This window comes from Somniosus microcephalus, chromosome 13 (genome assembly GCF_052327205.1).
Source record: "Somniosus microcephalus isolate GS21.2 chromosome 13, FLI_Smic_1.0, whole genome shotgun sequence".
Taxonomy (NCBI): Eukaryota; Metazoa; Chordata; class Chondrichthyes; order Squaliformes; family Somniosidae; genus Somniosus; species Somniosus microcephalus.
In genome coordinates, this window is record NC_140999.1 from 22471466 (window position 1) to 22496119 (window position 24654).

At 43.8% G+C, this 24654-nt stretch overlaps 1 protein-coding gene across 3 annotated transcripts in view; it reads left to right on the top strand.

Moving 5' to 3' along the window:
- Positions 1-24654, top strand: part of cbarpb (CACN subunit beta associated regulatory protein b) — a 263276-nt gene that overhangs the window by 204858 nt on the left and 33764 nt on the right. For all 3 annotated transcript variants that reach the window (XM_086004615.1, XM_086004614.1, XM_086004613.1), the window contains 3 exons: positions 6044-6224; positions 18707-18859; positions 22926-23124. In XM_086004615.1, coding sequence (XP_085860741.1) covers positions 6044-6224; positions 18707-18859; positions 22926-23124 — 533 coding nt within the window. The remainder of the gene's footprint in view (positions 1-6043; positions 6225-18706; positions 18860-22925; positions 23125-24654) is intronic.

Below are 24654 nucleotides of genomic sequence, written 5' to 3' on the forward strand. Positions count from 1 at the left end.
TTTGACCCTGAAATGAGCTTCTGAGCACATAGCCGCAGCATAACTAAGACCACCTATTTCCACCTCCGTAACATTGCCCGACTCCGCCCCTGCCTCAGCTCATCTGCTGCTGAAACCCTCATCCATGCCTTTGTTACCTCTAGTCTTGACTCTTCCAATGCACTCCTAGCTGGCCTCCCATGTTCTACCCTCTGTAAACGTGAGGTCATCCAAAACTCGGCTGCCCGTGTCCTAACTCGCATTAAGTCCTGTTCGCCCATCACCCCTGTGCTCGCTGACCTACATTGGCTCCCAGTTAAGCAACGCCTCGATTTTAAAATTCTCATCCTTGTTTTCAAATCCCTCCATAGCCTCGCCCCTCCCTATCTCTGTAATCTGCTCCATCCCCACAATCCTCCGAGATATCTGCGCTGCTCCAATTCTGGCCTCTTGAGCACCCCCGATTGTAATCGTGCTACCATTGGCGGCCGTGCCTTCAGCTGCCAAGGCCCCAAGCTCTGGAATTCCCTCCCTAAACCTCTCCACCTCGCTACCTCTCTTTCCTACTTTAAGACGCTCCTTAAAACCTACCTCTTTGACCAAGCTTTTGGTCATCTGTCCTAATATCTCCTTATGTGGCTCGGTGTCAAATTTTGTTTGCTAATGCTCCCGTGAAGCATCTTGGGACGTTTTTACTATGTTAAAGGCGCTTTTTAATTACAAGTTGTTGTTGCTGTTGAACAAATTTGAATCCAAGTCAGTCACACACTAATGCCTGCAGAGGTATCAATAACCCTTGTCAGCAGAACACTAGCATCAACCGACAGCTAGGTTTGAAGGGTGGCTGCTTTGACAACCAGTGATGTCATGTTATAGGCATGGCTTTTTCCGTGACTGAGGAGATGAATAAGTTGCAGGTCAACAGTAACCTAAGCTAAAAATAATAATAATTGTACTGACGCAGCCAAAGATTAGCCCAGCAATTAACAAACTGTAGCCCACGTATCATCATACCTGGTTCGTTAAACACATTCATCATAAAAACTGCCTTGCAGAGTTTTTAGTTGGCTTGTAAACAAATGACAAAGCATGAAAGGAGAATGAAAACGAAAGAGAAATCAAAATGAATGAAGGCAGATCGGCATTTCACATATGAAATATTTTGAAGTGGAAGGATTGTTGCTATGTCGGCAAACATGGCAGCTCTGATGTACACAGCGAGATCCCACGGTGAGATTAATGATCAGCTGATCTCTTTTTGATGGTGTTGGTTAAGGAAGGATTGTTGGCCAGGACCCTTGCTGTTCTCTGAAATTCATCTTTACCATCCACATAAACGGGAAAATGGGGCTTCAATTTAACATTTTATCTGAGGGGCAACATCTCCAGCAATGTATCTTAAATAATAATGACAACAACTTGCATTTAAAAGCGCCTTTAATGTAGTCAAATGTCCCAAGGCACTTCACAGGAGTGTTATCAAACATAATTTGACACCGAACCACATAAAGAGGTAAAGAGAGGGCAGCCAACCAATAGCTTGGTCACAGAGGTAGGTTTTGAGGAAAGTCTTAAAGGAGGAGAGAAAAGTAAAGAGGTGGAGAGACTTAGGGAGGGAATTCTAGAACTTAGGCCCTAGGCAGCTGAAGGCACGGCCGCCAATGGTGGGCCAATGGAAATCGAGCTTGGGCAAGAGGCCAGAATCGGAGGAGCACAGAGATCTCGGTGGGTTGTAGGGCTGGAGGAGCTTGCAGAGATAGGGAGGGGCGAGGCCATGGAGGGATTTGAACACAAGGATGAGAATTTTAAATTTGAGGCATTGCTGGATCCCGGGAGCCAATGTAGGCCAGCGAGCACAGGGGTGATGGGTGAACAGTAATTGGCGCGAGTTAGGATACGGGCAGCAGAGTTTCTGGATGAACAGAAGTTTACGGAGGGTGAAAGGTGGGAGGCTGGCCAAGAGAGCATAGGAATAATTCAGATGATGAATTCAAACTCCTGATTCCGCAACCTTCTTACCACCAGCTAAGCCAAGCTAACATAATTGAGCGAGAGCCACAGAAATATAAAACAGTTGAGAATCAATTGAACCCGAACATCAGAGCTAGTGAGATTAAAAAAAGAAAAAACACAAATTTGTAAATCCAGTATTGACAGGAATCATGGCTTTATTATAGGTACTGTTAACGAGAGGGATAAAATGTTTTTATGTTCTCAAATTGGTCGTTAATAATTAAAGGTACTTTAGAACAATTGATAGAAAATAGACACAATTATAAAGAAATGTTTGTTTTTAACTTTGAGAATTAAATTGATTATTTTATACGGTGAAATAATATATTTGAAGGGAGTCACAAGCCAGAAGTGACAATCTCATTCTCACTATTAACAGTAGTTCACCAATTATCCTGGGGGAGGCAAAAATGACACCGGAAGGGAGGAAATTTCTCTGTGTGCTGTTTCTAACAAAGCTATTAAACCTAATGTCAGCTGTAGCTTAGTGGTCACTCTCCTGCCTTTGAGTCAGAAATTAGTGGGTTAAAGTCGGAGGTGCCATCTTTCAGATGAGACGTTAAACCGAGGTCCCATCTCCCCTCTCAGGTGGCGTAAAAGATCCCGTGGCACTATTCGAAGAAGAGCAGGGGAGTTCTCCCTGATGTCCTGGCCAACATTTATCCCTCAACCAACACCTAAAACAGATTTTCTGGTCATTATTACATTGCTGTTTGTGGGAGCTTGCTGTGCGCAAATTGACTGCCGCGCTTCCTACATTGCAACAGTGACTACACTTCAAAAGTACTTCATTGGCTGTAAAGCGCTTTGGGACATCCTAAAGTCATGAAAGGGTATTTAAATGCAAGTCTTTAGTTTGTTATTTATCTTGAGCAGCTTTGTGACTTCGTTAAATAGTGAACAGTGGAATTTCACCCGAATGTGTTAACCGAATTGCTAAAAATACCCCCCTTTCCCCCCAGAGGGGGGGGGGGTCATCGGGTATACTGGAACAAAATAGCAGATTAAATGTGCCTTTGTTGCTCATATGTTTAATGGAGAACAGAAACCACATTTTTATAGAATTACGCACGCACTCAGGGTAAAAACACTATTAGAGTCCTTAAGTAAGTAAAAGTTGCCTTAGAGTAGGCAGTTTGGTACATTGTCAAAGTTAGCCGTGAAGGTGATGGTCTGATGCAGTTTTTCTGTACTATTTCAAACCTCTGTGATCTAACAAAAGGTTTTAGTCAGAGATCACGGTTTTGAAACTGCCCAACATAATTTTATTCAAAAATTCATGATGAATTTTTCATACTCACTGTCAATTGATTTTATGCCATTATTACAGTTAAGAGTTTTGAGGTTTTGTGTAAATTACGCTGTATTCTCTCTGTGAAATAGTAAAGTACCTTTAAAGAAACACTTGGTATCATTCATGTGAAAGAGTGGAAAGAATTAACCATCTTTTATTGATCTTAAAAAAAAATGTGCTGAAAACTAGCTGGAAAGCCGGTTGCATTTCTACTCATAACAGTCCAAACAACCTGAATCCAATCACAGAGGAAATACCATCATAATTGTTCACTTAAGACAACTAAAGGGTTATAGTAACAGATTTATAAGGGGTCAGTTGGTATTGCAATTGACAGATGTTTCTTCCGATTATATTGACATCTGTGTAATAATTGGAAGCAGAATGCATACACTGACACCCTCTAATTGACATACAGTAATTTCTAGCACATTGCTAAATACATGACTGGGAACACTTAATAAAGCTTTTCTAGAGGTAAAAGGAAGTTTCTTAGGGGTAAAAGGAAGTTTATCAGACTGGAAAGATGTGCTGAGGAATGTCCATGTACTGATTGCTCTTATTTACGATGAAGTTAGGAATTGAGGGAGCAATATTAAAATTGCTGATGGCACCAAATTGAGGGATATGGAAAATTGTGACAAGAACTGTAAAAGACTGAATTTGGACATAGGTAGGCTAACAGGACGGGCAAATAGGTAGCAGATGCTGTTCCAATGTAGAAAAATGTGACAGAATCCTTGGGTTTATATAGAGGCACAGGGCAGGATTTTAACTCGGGAGTCGGGTAGGAGGCGGGACTACAACTTTCGAGATGCGGCCAATCCACGTGATTTTAACTTGATTGACCTTATTAAGCCCGCCCAGCGGGCTCAGCAGGCCAATTAAGGGCCACCCGGTAACAGGTGATGTCACAGACTGAAATTTCATCTGTCAGGAGGTTTTGACAGATGAAATATCAGTGTTTCACAGCTGTTTGAAGCTGTCAAACACTGACAGTCTTACTTCTAACATGAGTCCTTCTCCACAGACTCAGTTAGAAATCTCTCCTGCACAGAAAGCTGCAGGCTGTCACTTTTGACAGTTCGCAGCCATTCTGCTTTCTGTGCCAGTGAGATGAGGGATTCCTGAGACCTAAAGGAAGGAAGGCTGAAAAGGTAAGTAAAACTTCTTTAATCACTTTAGACACACCAAACACACTTACCTTTGCACTCATGCACACATCACTCACCTGAACACCGACATCTCGACCCCTCTAAGTCCTTCAACCCGACAGCCCGCCTCCTCTAACTTGGCGTGGTTTAGAGCCGTCGGGAATCCCACACTTCAACCTTAAAAATAGGGATTAGGCTAAAAAAGGCAGTTAATTGGCACTAATCCCTCCCCGCCTCGGATAGTCGGGTCCCAGTGCGGGGTCCTTTGAAACTGGCATGGAGACGGGTTTGGGTGCGGGATGGGGTCAGGACCCCTGATTTCGGGATTTTAACTCCTCCCCCCACCCCCCCCCCCCCACGCCTCCAATCCCGACTACACGGCCCAATGAAAATCCTGCCCATAGAGTACAAAAGCAAGGACATTATGTTGAACTTGTATCAAACTTTAGTGAGACTGCATTTGAAATAGTGTGTACAGTTTCAGGCACCCCAACATAGGAAGGATATAAAACCAGTGGAAAAGGTACAGTGTAGATTCATTAGGATGATACTGGGGATGAGGAGGTTACGATTGTGAAGAGAGACTTATGAAGATTGGGATATTTTTCACTAAAACTGACAATGTTGAGGGGTGACCTGATAGAGGACCTCAAGATTCTGAAGGGCAAAGCTATGGCAGCTGCAGTTCAATGTGGGGAAGTTTGAGGTAATCCACTTTGAAAGCAAGAAAGCCAAAAAAAATATTTTCTAATTGGTGAAAGGCTAGAAACTGTGGAAGCCGAAACAGATTTTGGTGTCCAGGTACACACATCACTAAAAACTAGTGCGCCGGTACAAAAAGTGATCAAAAAGGTTAATAGAATGCTGGTTTCATGATAACTAAATGCCCTCATCCCGCTTTCTGTCCATACATAGACCAACACATTGCTGCTAATGAATGCCAAAAGAGTCAAAAGTCATTTTATTTTTAACCCTTAACAACCAAAAGAAGAACAACTCACACAGCCCCCCTTTCAACTTTGATTTCTACTTGGGTCCCAGAGCTTCAGGAACAACAGCCTAGAAATGACGGTTTGCTATATCAACTGATGGGTGCTTAATACTTTTGTGTGGCATTCCTCTATTTGCCATTTCAGCAAAGCAGTAACTCATTTGAAATAAACGGATTAACGCCACCATTAAAATACCTGACAGTGGAAGGTCATATGGACACGTTAAGCATTTGTCTACTAATATCACCTACAGTTATTTCTAGGCACATTGCACGGTACAGTCTCAGGAATAAGGTGTTATGTAATATCAAATTAAGGTGAAGTATGCAATCCCGCACTCCTAGGAGGGAAGCCTCGCTCGGCATGACTCAGAGATAGGACTACAGCACTGTAGCTCAGCTGTCCAATCCAAACTCCCTGTGAGTGCGATTTCCCTGCAGGAAGAACAGGGGTGTGGAATTTACCCGATTACCTTTTTGCTGCTGATCTAGCTTGAAGCAATGTGATAACCAGGCCTGTCGAAATAAAAAAAACACAAAAAGCTACATTGATATCCACGACCAGGAACACAGCAGAATGAAAACTTTTTTTATATTTCTTTCTTCATTTAGGTATACACTGACTGAAGGGGATTTTCACCATTTAAAGAATGCTCGATTAACTCATTTGCACATCTCACCACCTTCACTGAACATAGTCACAATTCATGAGTGTGAATCAAGTGAGAATAATAGCTTGGCAATGACTGCCCGTGCTCCATCGTCCTCCAAAACCAACCTTTCCATTTTCCAGGCAAGTACCAATTAATTGTCATCTTCAAAGACTGATCATATATTGCTAAGCAGAAAAGATTATGAATGAAAAATGCCTTTTTGGTTCAAGTGTCCGAAGTTGCGGGCTGCAGTTATTGACTTTCGTATTTGCTGACAGCCCACTAGTAATTTGGTAGGCAGCGGCTCAGTAGCTGTTGCCACATTATATCGGACTCCTCACCGTGATTCTCGCACATTTGTGCAGCCTTAACTGCCATTCAGGTTTGCCTGTTCTAAGGAGTGGGGGACAGGATGGGTAGAGTAACTGTCAATAAGTTCCTCCCAGCACAATTGCACTCGTGTAAGTATTGTAACGGGCCATGATTTATTGCTGGGTGAAGGGAGCAACAGTGATGCAGTAAATAAATAAAGTTAGTCTGAGTACAACAATATAGAGTTGATGGGGTATATTTTTAACTTTGGGCGAACTTTAGGCGTCTGCGCACTCAAGTTCCTGAGGAGAGGCAGGAGCCATTTTGAGGCCTTGTCTAATTTCCGTAATTGCAGTGAGCTGCGAGCACTGTTTGGGTGCTCGCTAGCAGCCGGTCGAGGGGGTGGGGGGGCCGTCATTTCCAGTGACTCCACCACAGAACCGAGCTGAACATTTTCTCCTCCGGGTTTGGAGGTGGGGGCGAGGGAGGCAATCGGGGGTGGGTGGGGGGGGGGGAGGCGGGGTGGGGTGGAGGGGGGGGGGGCAGGGCAGCAGTGGATGGAAGATTTTTGTGGGACCAGGAGGAGCATTTTAATTAGGCAGAAATTGACCTGGTTTTGGAGTGGCCTGCTGCGGTCCCTTTAAGGACCCCTGGTTAGGCCGCTCAGTGTCTAATACCAATGGGCGGACCTCACAATGATATTGGGGTCTCACCACCGATGTAAGACCCCAGTTTGCCCATTGAAAGTAGGCTCCTGCTTGAAACAGGTGGACACCTGGCCTGCCTTGCTGAAGCTGCTGAAGAAAATGGCGGCGGCCATACCGAGAGCAGGAAAGGGCAGGTAAATGGTGCGCTGACATTTTCTGCCCTATTCACACCAGATGGAGGCTGTGAAATTCAGCCCCTATGAAATGATAGGAGTGATGAATATGTTGCTATTTATGTTACTAATCCTGTTAAAAAAATTACTGTAGCATTTGCATGCAGAGGGAAATATTTTGCTTTTGTATGTTAATTTTCCATTGCAGTCAGAAAGCTAATGTGGTTCTCCAAGCTCCACTAGCTTTCCATACAGCAGATTATCAACTAAGATTCTCATCCTTGCCTTTAAGTGCCTCCATAGTCTTACCCCTCCCTAGCACCATGATCTTCTCCAGCCCTATGTCTCTTCCAACACCGGCCTGCTTCTCATTCCCTGCTCTGGCTGCTCCACCATTGACCGATGCTCCTACAGCCACCTTATGGAACTCCCTCCATTAGTATTTTCACAGATCATCTCCTTCCCTGCCTTCAAAAATATCTGTAGAACTCTGCTCTTCGACTGGACTTCTCTCCCCACCCCAACCCTGTTCCTCCCCTGGCCTTGGACGGGGTGCAATGCAGATTCACCAGAGGGATACCAGGACTTAATAGCTAAATTATGGGCAATAGCTGCATAAGCTTGGTTTGTACTCCCTTGAGTTTAGAAGGTTGAGCGGTGATCTAATCAAAGTATTTATAATGAGAAAGGGATTCGATGGAGTAGTTACCAAGGATCTATTTCCTCTAGTAGGGGAATCCAGAACAAGGGGCCGCAATCTTAAAATGAGAACTAGGTAATTTAGGAGTGAAATCAAGAAGCGCTTTTCACACAAAGGGTAGTGGAAATCTGGAACTCTTTCACTGTGGATGCTGGGACAATTGAAATTTTCAAGACCGAGATTGATCGATTTTTGTTAGTTAATTGTATCAGGGGATATGGAGCAAAAATGGGTAAATGGAGCCCCAGGATGTGCATTTTCCATTTGCAGCCAGCTGACTCGATGTTAATGAGACCCGGCCATCACTAGTGGGTGGTCCTGCCCAAAAACCACGTGGAGGGAAAATCTACCCCCTAGATAGAACTTTAGTTTGACAACTTCTGCAAATCTAATCAGCACTCCTTCAGTACTGCACTGGAGTATCAGCTTAAACAATGTGCTCAAGTCCTGGAGTGGGACTGAACCCATATCCATCTGACTGAGAAGCGAAAGTTTTACCAACTTAACTAATCTGACATCGCTGATATAACAGGATTTATGAAGCACTATGAATTGTACACAAGTATCCCGGTCCAACAAGGATAACTGGAACGGATTGGAATTCATTGAGATCTGTCGTTGTTATGCACAGTCATCTGATGTTTAGGCCTATAGGTATGTTGCCAATCAGAGAAAAAAAGAAAAGAAAGACTTGCATTTATATAGCACCTTTCACAACCTCAGGACATCCCCAAGCGCTTTACAGCCAATGACATACTTTTTGAAATGTAATCATTGTTGTAATATAGGAAATGTGGCAGCCAATTGCACACAGCAAGCTCCCACAAACAGCAATGTGATAATGACCAGATAATCTGTTTTTGTTATGTCAATTAAGGGATAAATATTGGCCAGGACACCGAGGATAACGCCCCTGCTCTTCTTCGAAATTGTGCCATGGTATCTTTTACGTCCACCTGAGAGAGCAGACAGGGCCTTGGTTTAACGTCTCATCTGAAAGACAGTGCAGCACTCCCTCAGCACTGCACTGGAGCGTCAGGCTAGATTTTTGTGCTCAAGTCTCTGGAGTTTTTTATTTACAAACTGGCTCTGCTGAGGTTTGCTTTGTTCTCACCTGGTCAATGGAAATATCAGTGGGAAAGTAGAAAGGTAAAAGGATGGGCCTCAACTGGCCTGGCAGCACAATAGCCCAGTGCTGGCAATGTTTGCATTCCATGTAGATCTTATATCATGGAGCAGCTTCCATCTGTTTCCATGAAATGTCAGGATTAGGAATCTACAAAGAAGAAATTTAAGAGGATAATTTGTAGTACATAAAGAGTCTTTAAAATCAGTAACTAGAAGTCAAAAAAGGAGGGTAAATACCAAGGGGGAGAAATTGGGTGAGTAGCGCCACTTGTTAGCGCCTAAAGAGGCAGGCAGTGGCTGTAGTGCCACTGGCTGCGCCTCCCGCGATATTGAGTTGGGGCGATAATGGTGGCGTTAGCCTTTTGCGCTGCGCTGCCACCGATGACGTCATCGGTGTGCGCAGCGCCCCGTTCGCGATATTTGGTAGCGAACGCCGCAGTTGCGCCGTTCGCTACCCGTGCCCGGTTCACGGGGCCTTACTGTGCCGGCAGCAGCACAAGTTAAGGTGGAGGTGTGGGGCGGCCGCCTTTTCTGGCGGCCGCCTGCCAGCACCTCCGTCCCCGGCCTCCTAACCCCCCCCCCCCCCGCGGCATTGCCAGCTGTTTCCCGAGAGCCCGGTACTTCTCCTTGGTGCCGGACTCATTTGCCAGCACTCGCGAGCGGGGATCGCGCTGTTGCAGGCACCTCCCCCTTAACAGTGGGAGGAAGGCCTGCAGTACCGCAGCGTGCCGTGCCGCAGCGTGTGGCGCTGTGGCACGTTGCGCTGCGATATTCAGTTTCAGCGCCCTAAGAGGGACGCGGAGCGCCTCGAGCCTCGCCCCGTGTCCCTCGAGGGGCAATGAAACTGAATATCTGACGATCGCTAAAGCCTCGAACGCTGCGCTAAATCCTGCGCTCAGGCGACTTTTGCGCCACTTTGGTGCCCCAACCCAATTTCTAGGCCCTTATATTAGAAGTAGTTTGCTTGTTACCTTTCCCTGAACATTGGGCTGTTAAAATATATTTAGGAAGTAAAAAGAATTAAGCAAAACAATATAACAACAACAACAAGTTGCATTTATATTACACCTTTAATGTACAAGATGCCCCGAGGCACTTTAAAGAGAAATATGGCATGATTTTCCCTGCGGAGGCGGGATGGCGGCGGGAAAGCTGGTTGGCGGGTTCCGGTCCCGCTCCCATTTGCAGCTGCTCTCTGAAAATTATTTTCTGTAGATTGGCCTTGTTAAGCTCGCCCTGTGGGGTTCCTGGCCAATGAACAGGAAGCGGGTCTGATGACGTCATTTGATGACGCATCATCAACCGGTTTCCTTAAAGGGACCACGGCCACATTGATTTTGACAGTTGTGCTGTCAGTGTTCTGCAGCATTGAGGTACTGCAAGCACTGACGAGCACTGCACAAAGGTGCATGTCTGTACCCAGGCTCACACATGACTCCCTCCATATGCTTATGGAGGGAGTCACAGCACGCAGGGAGATTCTCTTCCCTTCCCGTGGGTGGAAAAGACCTCCCCAGGAGATCAACGCATTTTGGTCGCACATCGCACAGGAGGACACAAGCAGGGATGTCGTCAGGAATCCCTGGCTGCAATGGCGCCAACCTTTCGATGATCTCAGATGATCACGAAATGTTACTGCAAAGCCACACTCAAACTCACCCTGCTGTGCCACTCATCACATTCCCATCACTCTGCCTTCCCTACCCTATTCCTGCACATCCTTACTCACACCAACTTACCTTGCACCTCCACCCATCCCTCTCTATCTACATTATCACTTCCCCATCTCACTAGCTACCCCTCACACTCACCCTCATCCTACTGCAAGCATACCAACTCACAGCATTGGTTTAGCCAATGTTCATGTGAAGTTTCTGTTAATGTGTTGTCAAACATTGAAATCTATATTTTCAACACTTCACCTTATTGGACAGATCTGTGGGCACCTTGAGAAGTGTCTTAGTGAGTGCCAGTGAATGTTGAGACATAGCTAACCCCTCCCCCCCCCCGCCCCACCCCTCCCACCCGCTATTGTGATGAGTGTGAAAGGAATGGCTTGCTTATTTTAGGGATGCTTTATGGTGCTGGTGTGGGATGGTGTCAACCTGGCGCATCATGTGGCAGCCAGGGTGTACAGCGCCAAGTGAAGTAAATCTGGCCATGGTGATGCCACCCCTGGCCTCCCGGGCAGCAATGTTGTCAGGTGCTGATGCCCTGTGTCCTGTGCAGCATCAGGTGATGGCGGAGAAGGTTGGTGTTGTTGTTGGTGGTGTTGGTGTGCCTGGTGATGTTGGTGTTGGGGCTGATTGTGGAAGGAATCAGAGGACCAAGGTGTGATTTTTTTTCAAGGGCACCAATGCTGCTGCAATAGATGGCAGCTGCAGTTGAGATGACAGAAGCGATCTGTCAATGGTGAGAGAGGTTGTTCCAATGAGGTGACAGTGGATATAGAGTTGGCTCTAAACACTTGCCAGCTAAAGAAATCTCTATATGTCTTACAAATGCCGTAACCAACAGTTTCTGAGCTCTGAAACTGAACAGCAGTAACATGGTATCCTTTATACCACTTCTGCAGCTGTCAGGTTATCAGATAAATCAAAGCAGACTCAACACATGACAGGGTGAGCTGGTGTGTTCCCCGAGCAGCGGGTATCCCACAGGGGAGCACATAAAATTACACGGTAGGCTCAAAATATCATTAAATTGGCTGTTAACAAGCTATTTAATGATCTAAATTGTCTCCCCCGCCGCTTGGTGTCAGGTCAGTTCTCCGCTGACAGACCAGATACCTGGGAGACTCGCTTGGAGGCGGGTTGACAGCGGGTTTCCTACCCACTGTCAATCTTTGCTATTTTGACAGCGGACCCGCCTCCAAACCCGCCCTCTGAGCACCGGCAAAATCCAGCCCATAGTTTCTCTGAGGAACAGACACCAAGCCAAGAGAAAGAGTTTAGAAGGCTAGGTCAGAAACATGGGCTTTGAGGAGGCTTTTAAATGTCAGAGAAACATAGGCAGAGGGACTTCATAGAATGATATCGCACAGAAAGTGGCCATTCGGCCCATCGTGCCTGTGCTGGCTCTTTGGCAGAGCTATCCAATTATTCTGACTCCCCCGCGAAAGAGTTCCAGAAAGTAGGGCAAGGTCACTGAAAGCTATGGGTAGGGTGAAATGACTGTTGCCAATATTCGTGGATGAATGCTTAGCACATTCGTATGACCTTCCTTTCTCCCCTATTTTTGCAGAGACATTAACCCAATTAACCCAAATGGGCTAACATCTGCATTATAATAGCAACAGAGGAATATCATACAAACTCGCCAAGTGTCCATCTGCTAATGTCGCAGATGGTAATTTCTAGGCTGTAGATTGTTACAAGTTGTTGCGAGTTTCAGATTCAGATTTATTTTAGGAATCGCTTGATTTACATTTCCAACAGGCATAGTGAAACTTTCAAAATATTTCAAACTTAAATTGTCACTGAAATCAATCTATATATGCAATGGAACTCAATCTAAACATGTCGCAAACAAAGATAAAACAGTTCAAGGCAACTGAAGTGTCCACATAATGGGTTCAGGCCCAAGAGGGTCACATATAGTATGAATTGTAGGCAATGACTTAAAGCAATAAATAAGGTAAGGGGCATTAACTTAACATATTTAATATACTAATTTCATGGAAGAGTGCCAAATTGACTATGTAGTGTGTGAGAATGGTTATGACAAGGTAGGTTTAAATTAATGCTGTTAGACTGCTACAAGGTATGATTAAGTGGGAAGTCAAGGCAATTGGAATAAATAGACCTTCATTTTTATTTTGAACTGACAGTAGGTGTTGATATACCAACTCTCTTCTGGTAGACTATTGCGAGGTGTGCATTCGTGGGCAGCAGAAGCTCTGAATCCAGCATAGTGCATGGTCGGGGGAGGCTCCAAAGTAATTTTGGATACATTCTTCAATTAACTTATTTCAATCAAGCGTCTCTTTGCACCATCCAACATGGTAGTCAAAAGGGTCAATTTTATCTGGGGAGAAAATGGATTCTCCATCAGTGGGGTGCGACATGAGATTATTCCCTTCTCAATGAAAAACCGGTATTCTGATGCAGAATGCCGTTGGAAATAGATCGAAGCTGGCTTCCAACATTCGATAGACTCTGGAACAGTTCCCATGGATTGGAGGGTAGCTAATGTAACCCCACTATTTAAAAAGGGTGGTAGAGAGAAAACGGGGAATTATACATCGGTAAGCCTGACATCAGTAGTGGGGAAAATGCTAGAGTCCATTATAAAAGATGTAATAGCAGAGCACTTGGAAAACAGTGACAGGATCAGACAAAGTCAACATGGATTTACAAAAGGTAAATCGTGCTTGACTAATCTACTGGAATTTTTTGAGGATGTAACTGGTAGAATAGATAAGGGAGAACCAGTGGATGTGGTGTATTTGGACTTTCAGAAGGCTTTCGATAAGGTCCCGCATAAGAGATTAGTGTGCAAAGTTAAAGCACATGGGATTTGGGGGTAAGGTACTGACTTGGATAGAGAACTGGTTGGCAGACAGGAAGCAAAGAGTTGGAATAAACGGGTCTTTTTCCGAGTGGCAGGCAGTGACTAGTGGGGTACCGCAGGGATCGGTGCTAGGACCCCAGCTATTCACAATATTATATAAATGATCTAGACGAGGGAACTAGATGTAATATCTCCAAGCTTGCAGATGGCACAAAGCTGGGTGGGCATGTGTGCTGTGAGGAGGATGCAGAGAAACTCCAGTATTATTTGGACAGGTTGGATGATTGGGCAGATGCATGGCAAATGCAGCATAATGTGAATAAATGCGAGGTTATCCACTTCGGTGGCAAAAACAGGAAGACAGAATATTATCTGAATGGCAATAGATTGGGAGAAGGGGAAGTGCAATGAGACCTGGGTGTCCTTGTGCACCAGTCGCTGAAGGTAAGCATGCAGGTGCAGCAGGCGGTTAGGAAGGCAAATGGTATGTTGGCCTTCGTAGCGAGAGGATTCGAGTACAGGAGTAAGGATGTCTTGCTGCAGTTGTACAGGGCCTTGGTGAGACCACACCTTGAGTATTGTGTGCAGTTTTGGTCGCCTTATCTGAGGAAGGATGTTCTTGCCATGGAGAGAGTGCAGCGAGGATTCACCAGACTGATACCTGGGATGGCAGGAATGACGTATGAGGAGAGATTGGGTTGATTCGGCTTATATTCGCTAGAGTTTAGAAGAATGAGAGGGGATCTCATTGAAACTTATAAAATTCTAACAGGACTAGACAGACTAGATGCAGGAAGGATGTTCCCGATGGCGGGGGAGTCCAGAACCAGGGGTCACAGTCTAAGGATAAGGGGTAAGCCATTTAGGACTGAGATGAGGAGGAATTTCTTCATAAGAACATAAGAAATAGGAGCAGGAGTAGGCCAATCGACCCCTCGAGCCTGCTCCACCATTCAATAAGATCATGGCTGATCTGATCCTAACCTCAAATCTACTATCACTCTCCATCCCACCCGAACCCATGTGATCTCCCGGGAGAGGCGAAAAACCAGATAAAAAAAAACAATGGCCAATTTGGGAGAAAAAATCTGGGAAATTCCTCTCTGACCCATCTAGGCGATCGAAACTCGTCCAGGAGATCACTCTGTCCCTATATTTTCTACAGTACTTACCTTCTGTAAAAGGCGATCTCCACCCCTGCCAGGAACAGGAATAGAACCATCTCCTGAAATCTAACACAGAATTAGAACACCAGAAGTAGGAGCAGAACCAGGCTACACGACCCCTGGGCCCACTCAACTACCCACAGGGCCATGACCATTCCGATACTAGACTCATGTCCAATTTCCTGCCCACTCCCCATAACCCTTAATTCCCTTTACTTCTAGGAAACTATCTATTTCTGTTTTAAATTTATTTAATGATGTAGCTTCCACAGCTTTCTGGGGCAGCAAATTCCACAAACCTACTACCCTCTGAGTGAAGAAGTTTCTCCTCATCTCAGTTTTGAAAGAGCAGCCCCTTATTCTAAGATTATGCCCCCTAGTTCTAGTTTCACCCATCATTGGGAACATCCTCACCGCATCCACCCGATCAAGCCCCTTCACAATCTTATATGTTTCAATAAGATCGCCTCTCATTCTTCTGAACTCCAATGAGTAGAGTCCCAATCTACTCAACCTCTCCTCATATGTCCACCCCCTCATCTCCGGGATTAACCGAGTGAACCTTCTTTGTACTGACTCGAGAGCAAGTATGTCTTTTCTTAAGTATGGACACCAAAACTGTATGCAGTATTCCAGGTGCGGTCTCACCAATACCTTGTACAACTGAAGCAATACCTCCCTGTTTTTATATTCTATCCCCCTAGCAATAAAAGCCAACATTCCATTGGCCTTCTTGATCACTTGCTGCACCTGCATACTAACTTTTTGAGTTTCGTGCACCAGGACCCCCAGATCCCTTTGTACTGCAGTACTTTCCAGTTTCTTGCCATTAAGATAATAACATGCTCTATGATTTTTCCTGCCAAAGTGCATAACCTCACACTTTCCAGTATTGTATCCCATCTGCCAAATCTCTGCCCACTTACTTAGCCTGTCTATGTCCCCTTGCAGGTTTTTTATGTCCTCCTCACTCACTACTTTCCCTCCCATCTATGTATCATCTGCAAACTTTGATATGTTACACTCCGTCCCCTCCTCCAAATCGTTAATATAGATTGTAAAGAGTTGGGGACCCAGCACTGACCCCTGCGGAACACCACTAGTTACTGATTGCCAGTCTGAGAATGAACCATTTATCCCAACTCTCTGCTTTCTGTTAGATAGCCAATCCTCCACCCACGCCAGAATATTACCCCCAATCCCGTGATTTTTTATCTTGAGCAATAATCTTTTATGTGGCACCTTGTCAAATGCCTTTTGGAAGTCCAAATACACTACGTCCACTGGTTCCCCTTTATCCACCCTGTATGTTACTTCCTCAAAGAACTCAAGCAAATTTGTCAAACATGACTTCCCCTTCATAAAACCATGCTGAGTTTGTCCTATTAAATTATGTTTATCCAAATGTCCCATTACTGTCTCCTTAATAATGGACTCTAAAATTTTACCAACCACAGATGTTAGGCTTAACAGGTCTATAGTTTCCAGCCTTCTGCCTACTACCCTTTTTAAATAAGGGTGTTACATTAGCAGTTTTCCAATCTGCTGGGACCTTTGCTGAGTCCAGGGAGTTTTGGAAAATTATTACCAATGCATCCACAATCCCTACCGCCACTTCCCTCAAGACCCTAGGATGTAAGCCATCAGGTCCAGGGGATTTATCCGCCTTGAGTCCCATTATTTTACCAAGTACCACTTCCTTAGTGATTTTAATCGTATTTAGCTCCTCCCCCCCTAGAGCCCCCTGTTTGTCCAGTGTTGGGATATTCTTAGTGTCCTCTACCGTAAAGACTGATACAAAATATTTGTTCAGCGTTTTTGCCATCTCCATGTTTCCCACCATTAATTTCCCAGTCTCATCCTCTAAGGGACCAACATTTACTTTAGCCACCCTTTTTCTTTTTATATAACTATAGAAACTTTTGCTATCTGTTTTTATATTTTTTGCTAATTTACTTTCATAATCTATCTTCCCTTTCTTAATCAATCTTTTAGTTATTTTTTGCTGTCTTTTAAAGACTTCCCAATCTTCTATCCTCCCACTAGATTTGGCTACCTTATATGCCCTTGTTTTTAGTCGGATACTATCCTTAATTACTTTACTTAGCCACAGATGGCTATCTTTTCTTTTACACCCTTTTTTCCTCAGTGGAATATATATTTTTTGGAAGTTGTAAAATAACTCCTTAAATGTACACCACTGATCATGTACCGTCTTACCCTTTAATCTATTTTCCCAGTCCACTCTAATCAATTCTGCTCTCATACCTTCATAGTCTCCTTTATTCAAGCTCAGCATGCTTGTTTGAGATCCAATCTTCTCACCCTCTAATTGAATATGGAATTCAACCATGTTATGGTCACTCATTCCAAGGGGATCCTTTACTAGGACATTTTCATTTTCACCCAGAGAGTGGTGAACCTGTGGAATTCTCTGCCACACAGGGCAGTTGAGGCCAATTCATTAAATATATTCAAGAAGGAGTTGGATATATTTCTTGAGGCTAAAGGGATCAAGGGATATGGGGAGAAAGCAGGGACAGGGTACTGAATTTGGATGATCATGATCTCATTAAATGGCGGAGGGGCCAAATGACCTACTCCTACTCCTATCTTCTATGTTTCTATGATGAATATTTATTTGACGGCATAGTGACACAAATAAAACAATGTTCTGAAAGGCATGATGCATCAACAGTGCCCCCAATAAACTACTGAAGAATTAAATTCAGTCCATTGTCTTTGAAGGAGTATTTTTAACCATCATCGTCATGTAGTAATGTCACTACAAACTAAAAACCATTTTATTTTTGGCAGGTTTCTTGATATTCCCATCTGATCCCTATGGTTACCTGTAATTTTTCAGACTTCTAAATCTAAAATATGATTTTATTTTGTATGTGTAAAATTGATGAACAGAAAAAACAACCAGGAGATGAGGAGAGTTAAAGATTTTGCTAGAGATCATACAAACCAAAGCACATCCCAATAACTAATAATCCAACAGCATTGTGCTAAAACTGTAACATAATAATATCATGTTTCTGTGGTTAGTATGATGTAGTCAACCTTCATTGATATGTCATTTTAATATAGATGTCTCACACATTGAATGCAATCTAGTACACTAAAGTTAGAATAGAGTAGTGCACATTAATCCATACACTTTTTGTCCATTTTGTTTTATGATTTAACCTGAGCTTGTATCGGTGAAATGTGTTTGCCTTAAAATCATTCACAGAAAAATCACCTTTATTTCAACGAAAGTAATTCATGTAGATCTGAATTTGACTATTACATTTGGAAAACATAGCTGATTTTTTTTTACCTCAAGGAGGTTAAATCTTGACTGCTGTCATCGGTAATGTAAATGTGAGGCCCTCTGGTAGCTTCATGACAGGAGCATTGGGCTCCGCTTGGAGATGGCAGTCTTGAGTGACATTCACACTCCAGGTTCCCTCAGAGGGTAAGTTTGCCAATCTTAGCTGGTTCACCTAGAGGAGAGAGGAAAGCCTGGCTGCATCAATCAAGTGAGTTAATTAAGAAGCAGCATTGACAGCAACCACTGGCAGGACTACATTGTCCTAACTGAGGAGGACAGCTCAGCTTCCAGGGAGAAGAGTTATGTAGAAAAGCAAAAAAAACAACAGAAAATACATCTACAACTGTAACCTATCAAACAGTACTACACTTTGTTACAGAAACACGCTGGCTTATTGTGTTGAAAGGAAATCTGATTCCACAATAACTGTGCCCAACACCTTAAAATCTACATAGACACAGGAACAGAAAATAACACATGAAATCATAACGTGTTTTTTCACAGTGTGTTAACATCCTGTTTATTGCTTTCAATCCACAAAGACTGCACCATCTTTAGAGAAAGTAGAGCTTAAGACTATTTAAACTCATCCTCTTTAGGTCGATTTTTGTGAGTTGACTGTTTATATTGTGAATTTAGCTTATTTCGAATTTTATTTGCAGCCCATCATAAATCCACTGCCACAAACAGCTCTGACAAGCCACTCAGTCAACCCCAGCTCAGCCTTGCCTGGGGATACATTCAATTCATCAGTTAATACTACCTTTGTTGACGCAAATGTTCCTGCACCTGCTGATTCTGGAGAAAGTAGTGTGGTAAGTAAAATTACATAGAATGAAATAGAATCTACAGCACAGAAACCGACCATGTGACCCAACTAGTCTATGCCGGTGTTATACTCCACACAGGCCTCCTCCCATGCTAATTACCTCTTCCCAACCTGCCCCTGTATCCCTCTATCCCTTTCTCCCTCATATATACATCAAACATCCCCATAAATGCATCGGTGCTATCAGCTTCAACCACTCAATGTGGCAGCGAGTTCCAAATTCTCATCACGCTCTGTGTAAAGAAATTCCTCCTAATTTCTTTATTTGATCTGCTAGTGGCTACAGGAAACTTTGAGTTATCCGGAGGCGAACCATCCGGCAAGCTGGAGCCACCGGCAAAAATCAGGAGCCGTTTTTATTCTTTTCGTTTGTTTTCTTTGCTTTTTTCCCCCAGTCAAGCACTGCAAGGTCTGTAGCTATAGCAACAGCTTTAGCTACAGACGCTTGCAGCTGCACCCGACTGTTTAGAAGCTGTTGCTAAGCAACAGTGTTTGTTGTCAGATACGGAGATAAGAATCTCCGTATCTTTCAACATTAACTCTGGAGTGTCCTGCAGTTTTGAGGGAACGGCAGCAGCTCGGTCCCGTCGGTGCCGGATAGCGCAAAGTTTCCTGTATTTTATATTTGTTCTGGACTCACCCACAAATGGAAACAATTTCTTCACATCCACCCTTCTTAATTTTAAAGATCTCTATCAGGTCTACTCTTTTCCAGAGAATAGAGCCCTAGCCTGCTCAATCTTTCCTGATAGCTGCATTCTCCCAGTTCTGGTAACACCCTTGCACTTTCTCCAGAGCTTTATTCTCCAAAGCTTTAATACCCATTTTGTAGTATCAAGATCAGAATTGCACACAGTACTGTTAAGCACTACAAGATGCACTGCAGCAACGTGCCAAGGCTTCTTCGGCAGCACCTCCCAAACCTAGATGGACAAGGGCAGCAGGCCCATGGGAACACCACCACCTCCAAGTTCCCCTCCAAGTCACACACCATCCTGACTTGGAAATAAGTCGCCATTCCTTCATCGTCACTGGGTCAAAATCCTGGAACTCCCGACCTAACAGCACTGTGGGAGTACCTTCAGCACACGGACTGCAGCGGTTCAAAAAGGCGTCTCACCACCACCTTCTCGAGGGCAATTAGGGATGGGCAATAAATGCTGGCCTTGCCAGCGACGCCCACATCCCAGGAACTAATAAAATTAAAAAATGCGTGATCTAACCAAGATTCTATATAAATTTAACATTACCATCCTGCTTTTATATTCTATTCTCAACTTGGCTTGTAATCCCTTGATTTTAGAAGGTTGAGTGGTGATCAAATTGAGGTTTTTAAAATGATAAAAGGGTTTGATAGAATAGATACCGAGACGCTATTTCCTCTGGTGGGGGTTTCCAAAATAAGGGAGCATAGACCTAAAATTAGAGTAGGCCTTTCAGGACTGAAATCAGGAAAGCGTAGTGGAAATCTGGAATTCTCTTCCCCCAAAAGGCTGTGGCTGCTGGGTCAATTGAAATTTTCAAGACTAAGATTGACAGATTTTTATTGGTAAGGGTATCAAGGGATAGGGATTAAAGGCGGGTAAATGGGGTTGAGGTGCAGATCAGCCATGACAGGCTCAAGGGGTTGAATGGCCTGCTCCTGTTCCTATGTTCCTGTGTTCCTACTCTTTATGGCCTTCTCAACTTGTGTCGCTACTTTCATGATTTTTGTATCTGTATTCCCACATCTCTTTGCTCTTCTACTCAATTTAGTTTCTTATCTCCAAGGAATAAGTTGCCTCCATATTCCTCCTTCTTGAACCACCTCTCACTTCTCGATATTAGATTTCATTCACCATTTATCCACCCATTCTGCAAGTCTGTTTATGTCTTTCTGTATTTTGGTGCAGTCCTCCACATTATTAGCTATACCCCCCAATTTGGTATACTTTGCATATTTTGACACCATGGGGGAAAAATTCAGTTGGTTTGCACCTCCCGTTAGTGCCTTAAGAGGGCGCTACTGGGGCGCAAAGCAACTAGCTAGCGCCCAGGCGCGGTGATGTTTGCGCCGCTCACGAAATTGACTAGACATTTTGCAGTGGCGCTAAACACTACCGCCACGATCTCCTGCACCCGCAGATCGTGATGTCAGTCGAGCGTGCAACGCCCCAGTAGCGCCTCGGACTGGATAGCGAGTGGCGCCCCCTGTCTTACCACCTGCCGCTAGCAACGACAGGTTGAGGGGACCGTTTTGCAGTTGGGAAGGGACTGGGGGAGCACTATTTAAAGGTGACCGCTTCCTGCCTTTTTTTGTCGGCGAAATTTTTGCACCACGCATTCTGAGTGAGAGAGAGAGAGACTGCAGGAGATATTCAAAGCTGTGCTAATGAGTTTTGGGTACTGAGCAGCACTTTGCAGGTTCTTTTTGATTTGATTTTCCTTGCATCGATTTAGAAGAGACTATAGGGGCTGCACTCTGAGCTCTTTCCCTGGGCCTCTCCATTGTTCTTTCCAACAGATTTGACGTACAGGTCTCTCCAGGCCGAGATTCAAGGCTGCAATGAGCAGTGTGTGGATGGAGAGCAAGATCGACCATCCCCTTTAAGAACTAGCTGGCGCCATTGTGTCTGTGTTACATTGCTGACTGACATCACATGAGCTTCGCCAGTGCTCTGAGGTAGCGCCTCGCTCCTCGGCGTTAGCGCCTTAAGAGAGGTGTGTAGCACCTGATTTAGCGCTCCAATCACCTCCAGGGGCAATAGAAGCCAAGTTTGCAGTCGGAGGCAATAAGTAGCGCCAGGCGCTAAACTTTGCGCCCGGCCGATAATTGCGCCTGAAACGGGGCAATACCAAATTTCTCCCCCCATAGCTCCAAATCCAGAGTTCAAATCATTTATGTATATGCAACAGTGGTCCCAACACGGATCCCTGTGGGACCCCACTTCCCATTTGCTGCCAGTCCAGGAAACTTCCCTTAACTCCTCACATCTGTTTTCTGTTTTGTAGCCATCTTTCAATCCATTCTGCTTTCTGGCCGTTGACTCCACACGCCCTGACCACTCTCCTGAATCTCTTCTGTGGCACCTTATCAAAGGCCTTTTAAAAGTCCATGTATACCACATCCACTGCATTGCCCTTGTCTACCCTTTGTGTTATCTCTTCAAAGAATTCAATAAGGTTGCTTATATATGATCTTCCTTTTAGAAACCCATGCTGCCTATCTTTTATTATATTCTCCATCTCAAGATGTTTTGTTATGTAATCTTTTAGCAAGAATTCTAGAATCTTTCCTGTCACTAACATTAAGCTAATTGGTCTATATTTCCCTAGATCAGTTCTATCTTTATTTTTTAGAAGCTAGGAATTATATTTGCTGTTTGCCAGTCCTCTGGCCCTATTCCTTTCTCTATTGACTTTTTATTTTAGGATACTTGTGCCTCTGCTATCTCCTCACAAATGTCTTTGAGTATCCACAAGTACAATCCACCTGGACCCAGGGTTGTCCAGTTTGTTGAGTATCTCCTTTCTATCTTAACTGTTGGAATATCCCTCTTGACTTCTTCTACCGTTGTTACTTCCTCTTTGGTAGCTTCTTCAGTGAAAACTAAAACAAAGTATTTATTCAATATTCTTGCCATTTCAGTACCATCTCATGTGAATTTATCTTGCTCATCCCATAGTGGCCCCATCCTTTGTTACTTATGGGCCTAAAGAATACTTTACTATTTCTTGTTATAGGTTTTGATACTTTTAGTTGTATGAAAAACAAGAAAAGTCTTTTCGTTTGCCAGCACTTCAAAAGCTTACTGTGTAGCAAGAGACTGGTGGCATTAAAACGGCCTGTTCTTTTACTTTCAGGCATTTCCTTTATACAGACTCGCTTGAAATAAAAGAAAGAAGGTATAAATAGGTTGAAGTGTCATCAGCCTTGATTCTAAACATAGACTTGCTTTGTGCTCATTTGTTCTATGCTTCATCATCTCCCTTTAGCCTGAAGCCACCAGAGGGCAAACTGTCAGAGTGAATTCGCAAATATTGTCAATGGTTTTTGCATTTTTTTTTGCCAGATTGAAGTTCTAGCCGGGAGCAACAAAGGTGGCAGCAGCAGTGCCACCGAGGCAGTGACGGCTCCCAGCCAAGGCACGGTGTTGCAGTTCTTCACCAAACTGCGGAGACATGCCAGCTTAGAAGGAGCAAGCCCCTACTTCAAGATCAAAAAGTGGAAGTTTGAAACGAGCCAGAGAGCACTGAGCCTTGACACCAGAGGTAAGATTATTACAAAACCTGCAGTTAGCATGAAACAGTCTTTGTTTGATTCTTTTAGCCTGTCAAAGGTCTCTATTCCCTTAACAAAAAGAGGTGGGTATCGATAGCTTATATATCATAAAGACTGTTACAGTTCTTGAAATCAGTTCCCATAGAAGTCAATCTGCAAATACTGTGCAATGTGTCTCGTACGTCAGTTTCTCTATAGAAATCATTTGTAAGTCCTATGGGAGTTTTGAGTTTGTCTTCATTTGTTGTAGTGTAGTACTTCTTTGCTTACTGTAGCACTAACTGGGATCGGATTTGATTTATGCTACTTGTGTGCCAGCTTCAGCAATGGATTGTTTCCATTAGTTTATTTCTCTGACACGTGAACTGCTGGGAGTACTTACCAATTCCACTGTTATTGCTGTGTTAAGGTGGGAAATGGCTTTAATGAAGTGTATAGCACCTTGTGGGATCCAGGCTACAAACCTTCCCTTCCATTCAAGCTCATGGGCCCAGCTGTACAGTCTGACATCACATAGTGGTGTATTGCTCAGCTACCCATTATTCCCTTTTATTTATCCTCTTAAGTACAAAGTGGCACATAACTTTTTTACAGGATAAATCGATGTCAAGCTCTGCAGTGACTATTTAAATTGTTTAATGCTTTTATTTAGGATAAACATGTAGACATAAGAAGAAGTAAAACGTCACTTTTGAAAACCTAAAGAGCAATTCTTGAAGCAAAATGTCACGGTTAGAGTATGAAAGAGATATTCAATGGTTGTTGGACATTGTCGATTAGTTGTGTGTGCTGATATCAGCTGGAATGACGATTACCCAGTCACTGACTTTTCATGAATTGGCGTGAATGATGTTCTAATGAACTAATGCTGCAAGAGGATTTCAGTACATGTCTCTGATATCAGAATGATTACAGAATTGGAAAAGAAGCTATTTTTTATATTCACTGACAAAAATCGGAGGGGGAATAATGAAACGAAGAAATTAAATGAAGAAAATCCAGCTTGGATAGAGTTAAATGCGATCGTACGTGTTAGTGCAGAATGCAGTGATTAGATTACATGTCCTGCTTAGAAAGGCTGAAAATGGCCATTTCAAAACCACCCATAGCAGCCTTATAGAGTAAAGAGGAGAGCTGTGTTAGTGGATATTAAGCGAGCACATTTTGGAAGATGGTGTGTTAGTCTGTGTTAGAGAGAGGAGCGGGGAGGAGAGGATGTTGATGGGTCTGCTTTCATTAGTGCCCACAACCTCAATCGAGTGGCAGCTGGTAAACCTTCATTTAAAAAATAAAAATTAGTCACGTTCTTCAATAAGTTCAGTAGTTTGCTGTATTTTAATTTTTCCAGATTTCCACAGGAAATGTATTTAAATATGGTTTTAACAGAAGCAATTTGTGTTTTCCTATTTTTTGTTTTATTTTAGAATTAAAAGTTTTAATGTACAGGAAACTTTCTGATATCCGGCACTGACGGGACCGAGCTGGTGCCGTAACATCAAAAGTGCCGGACATACCAGAGT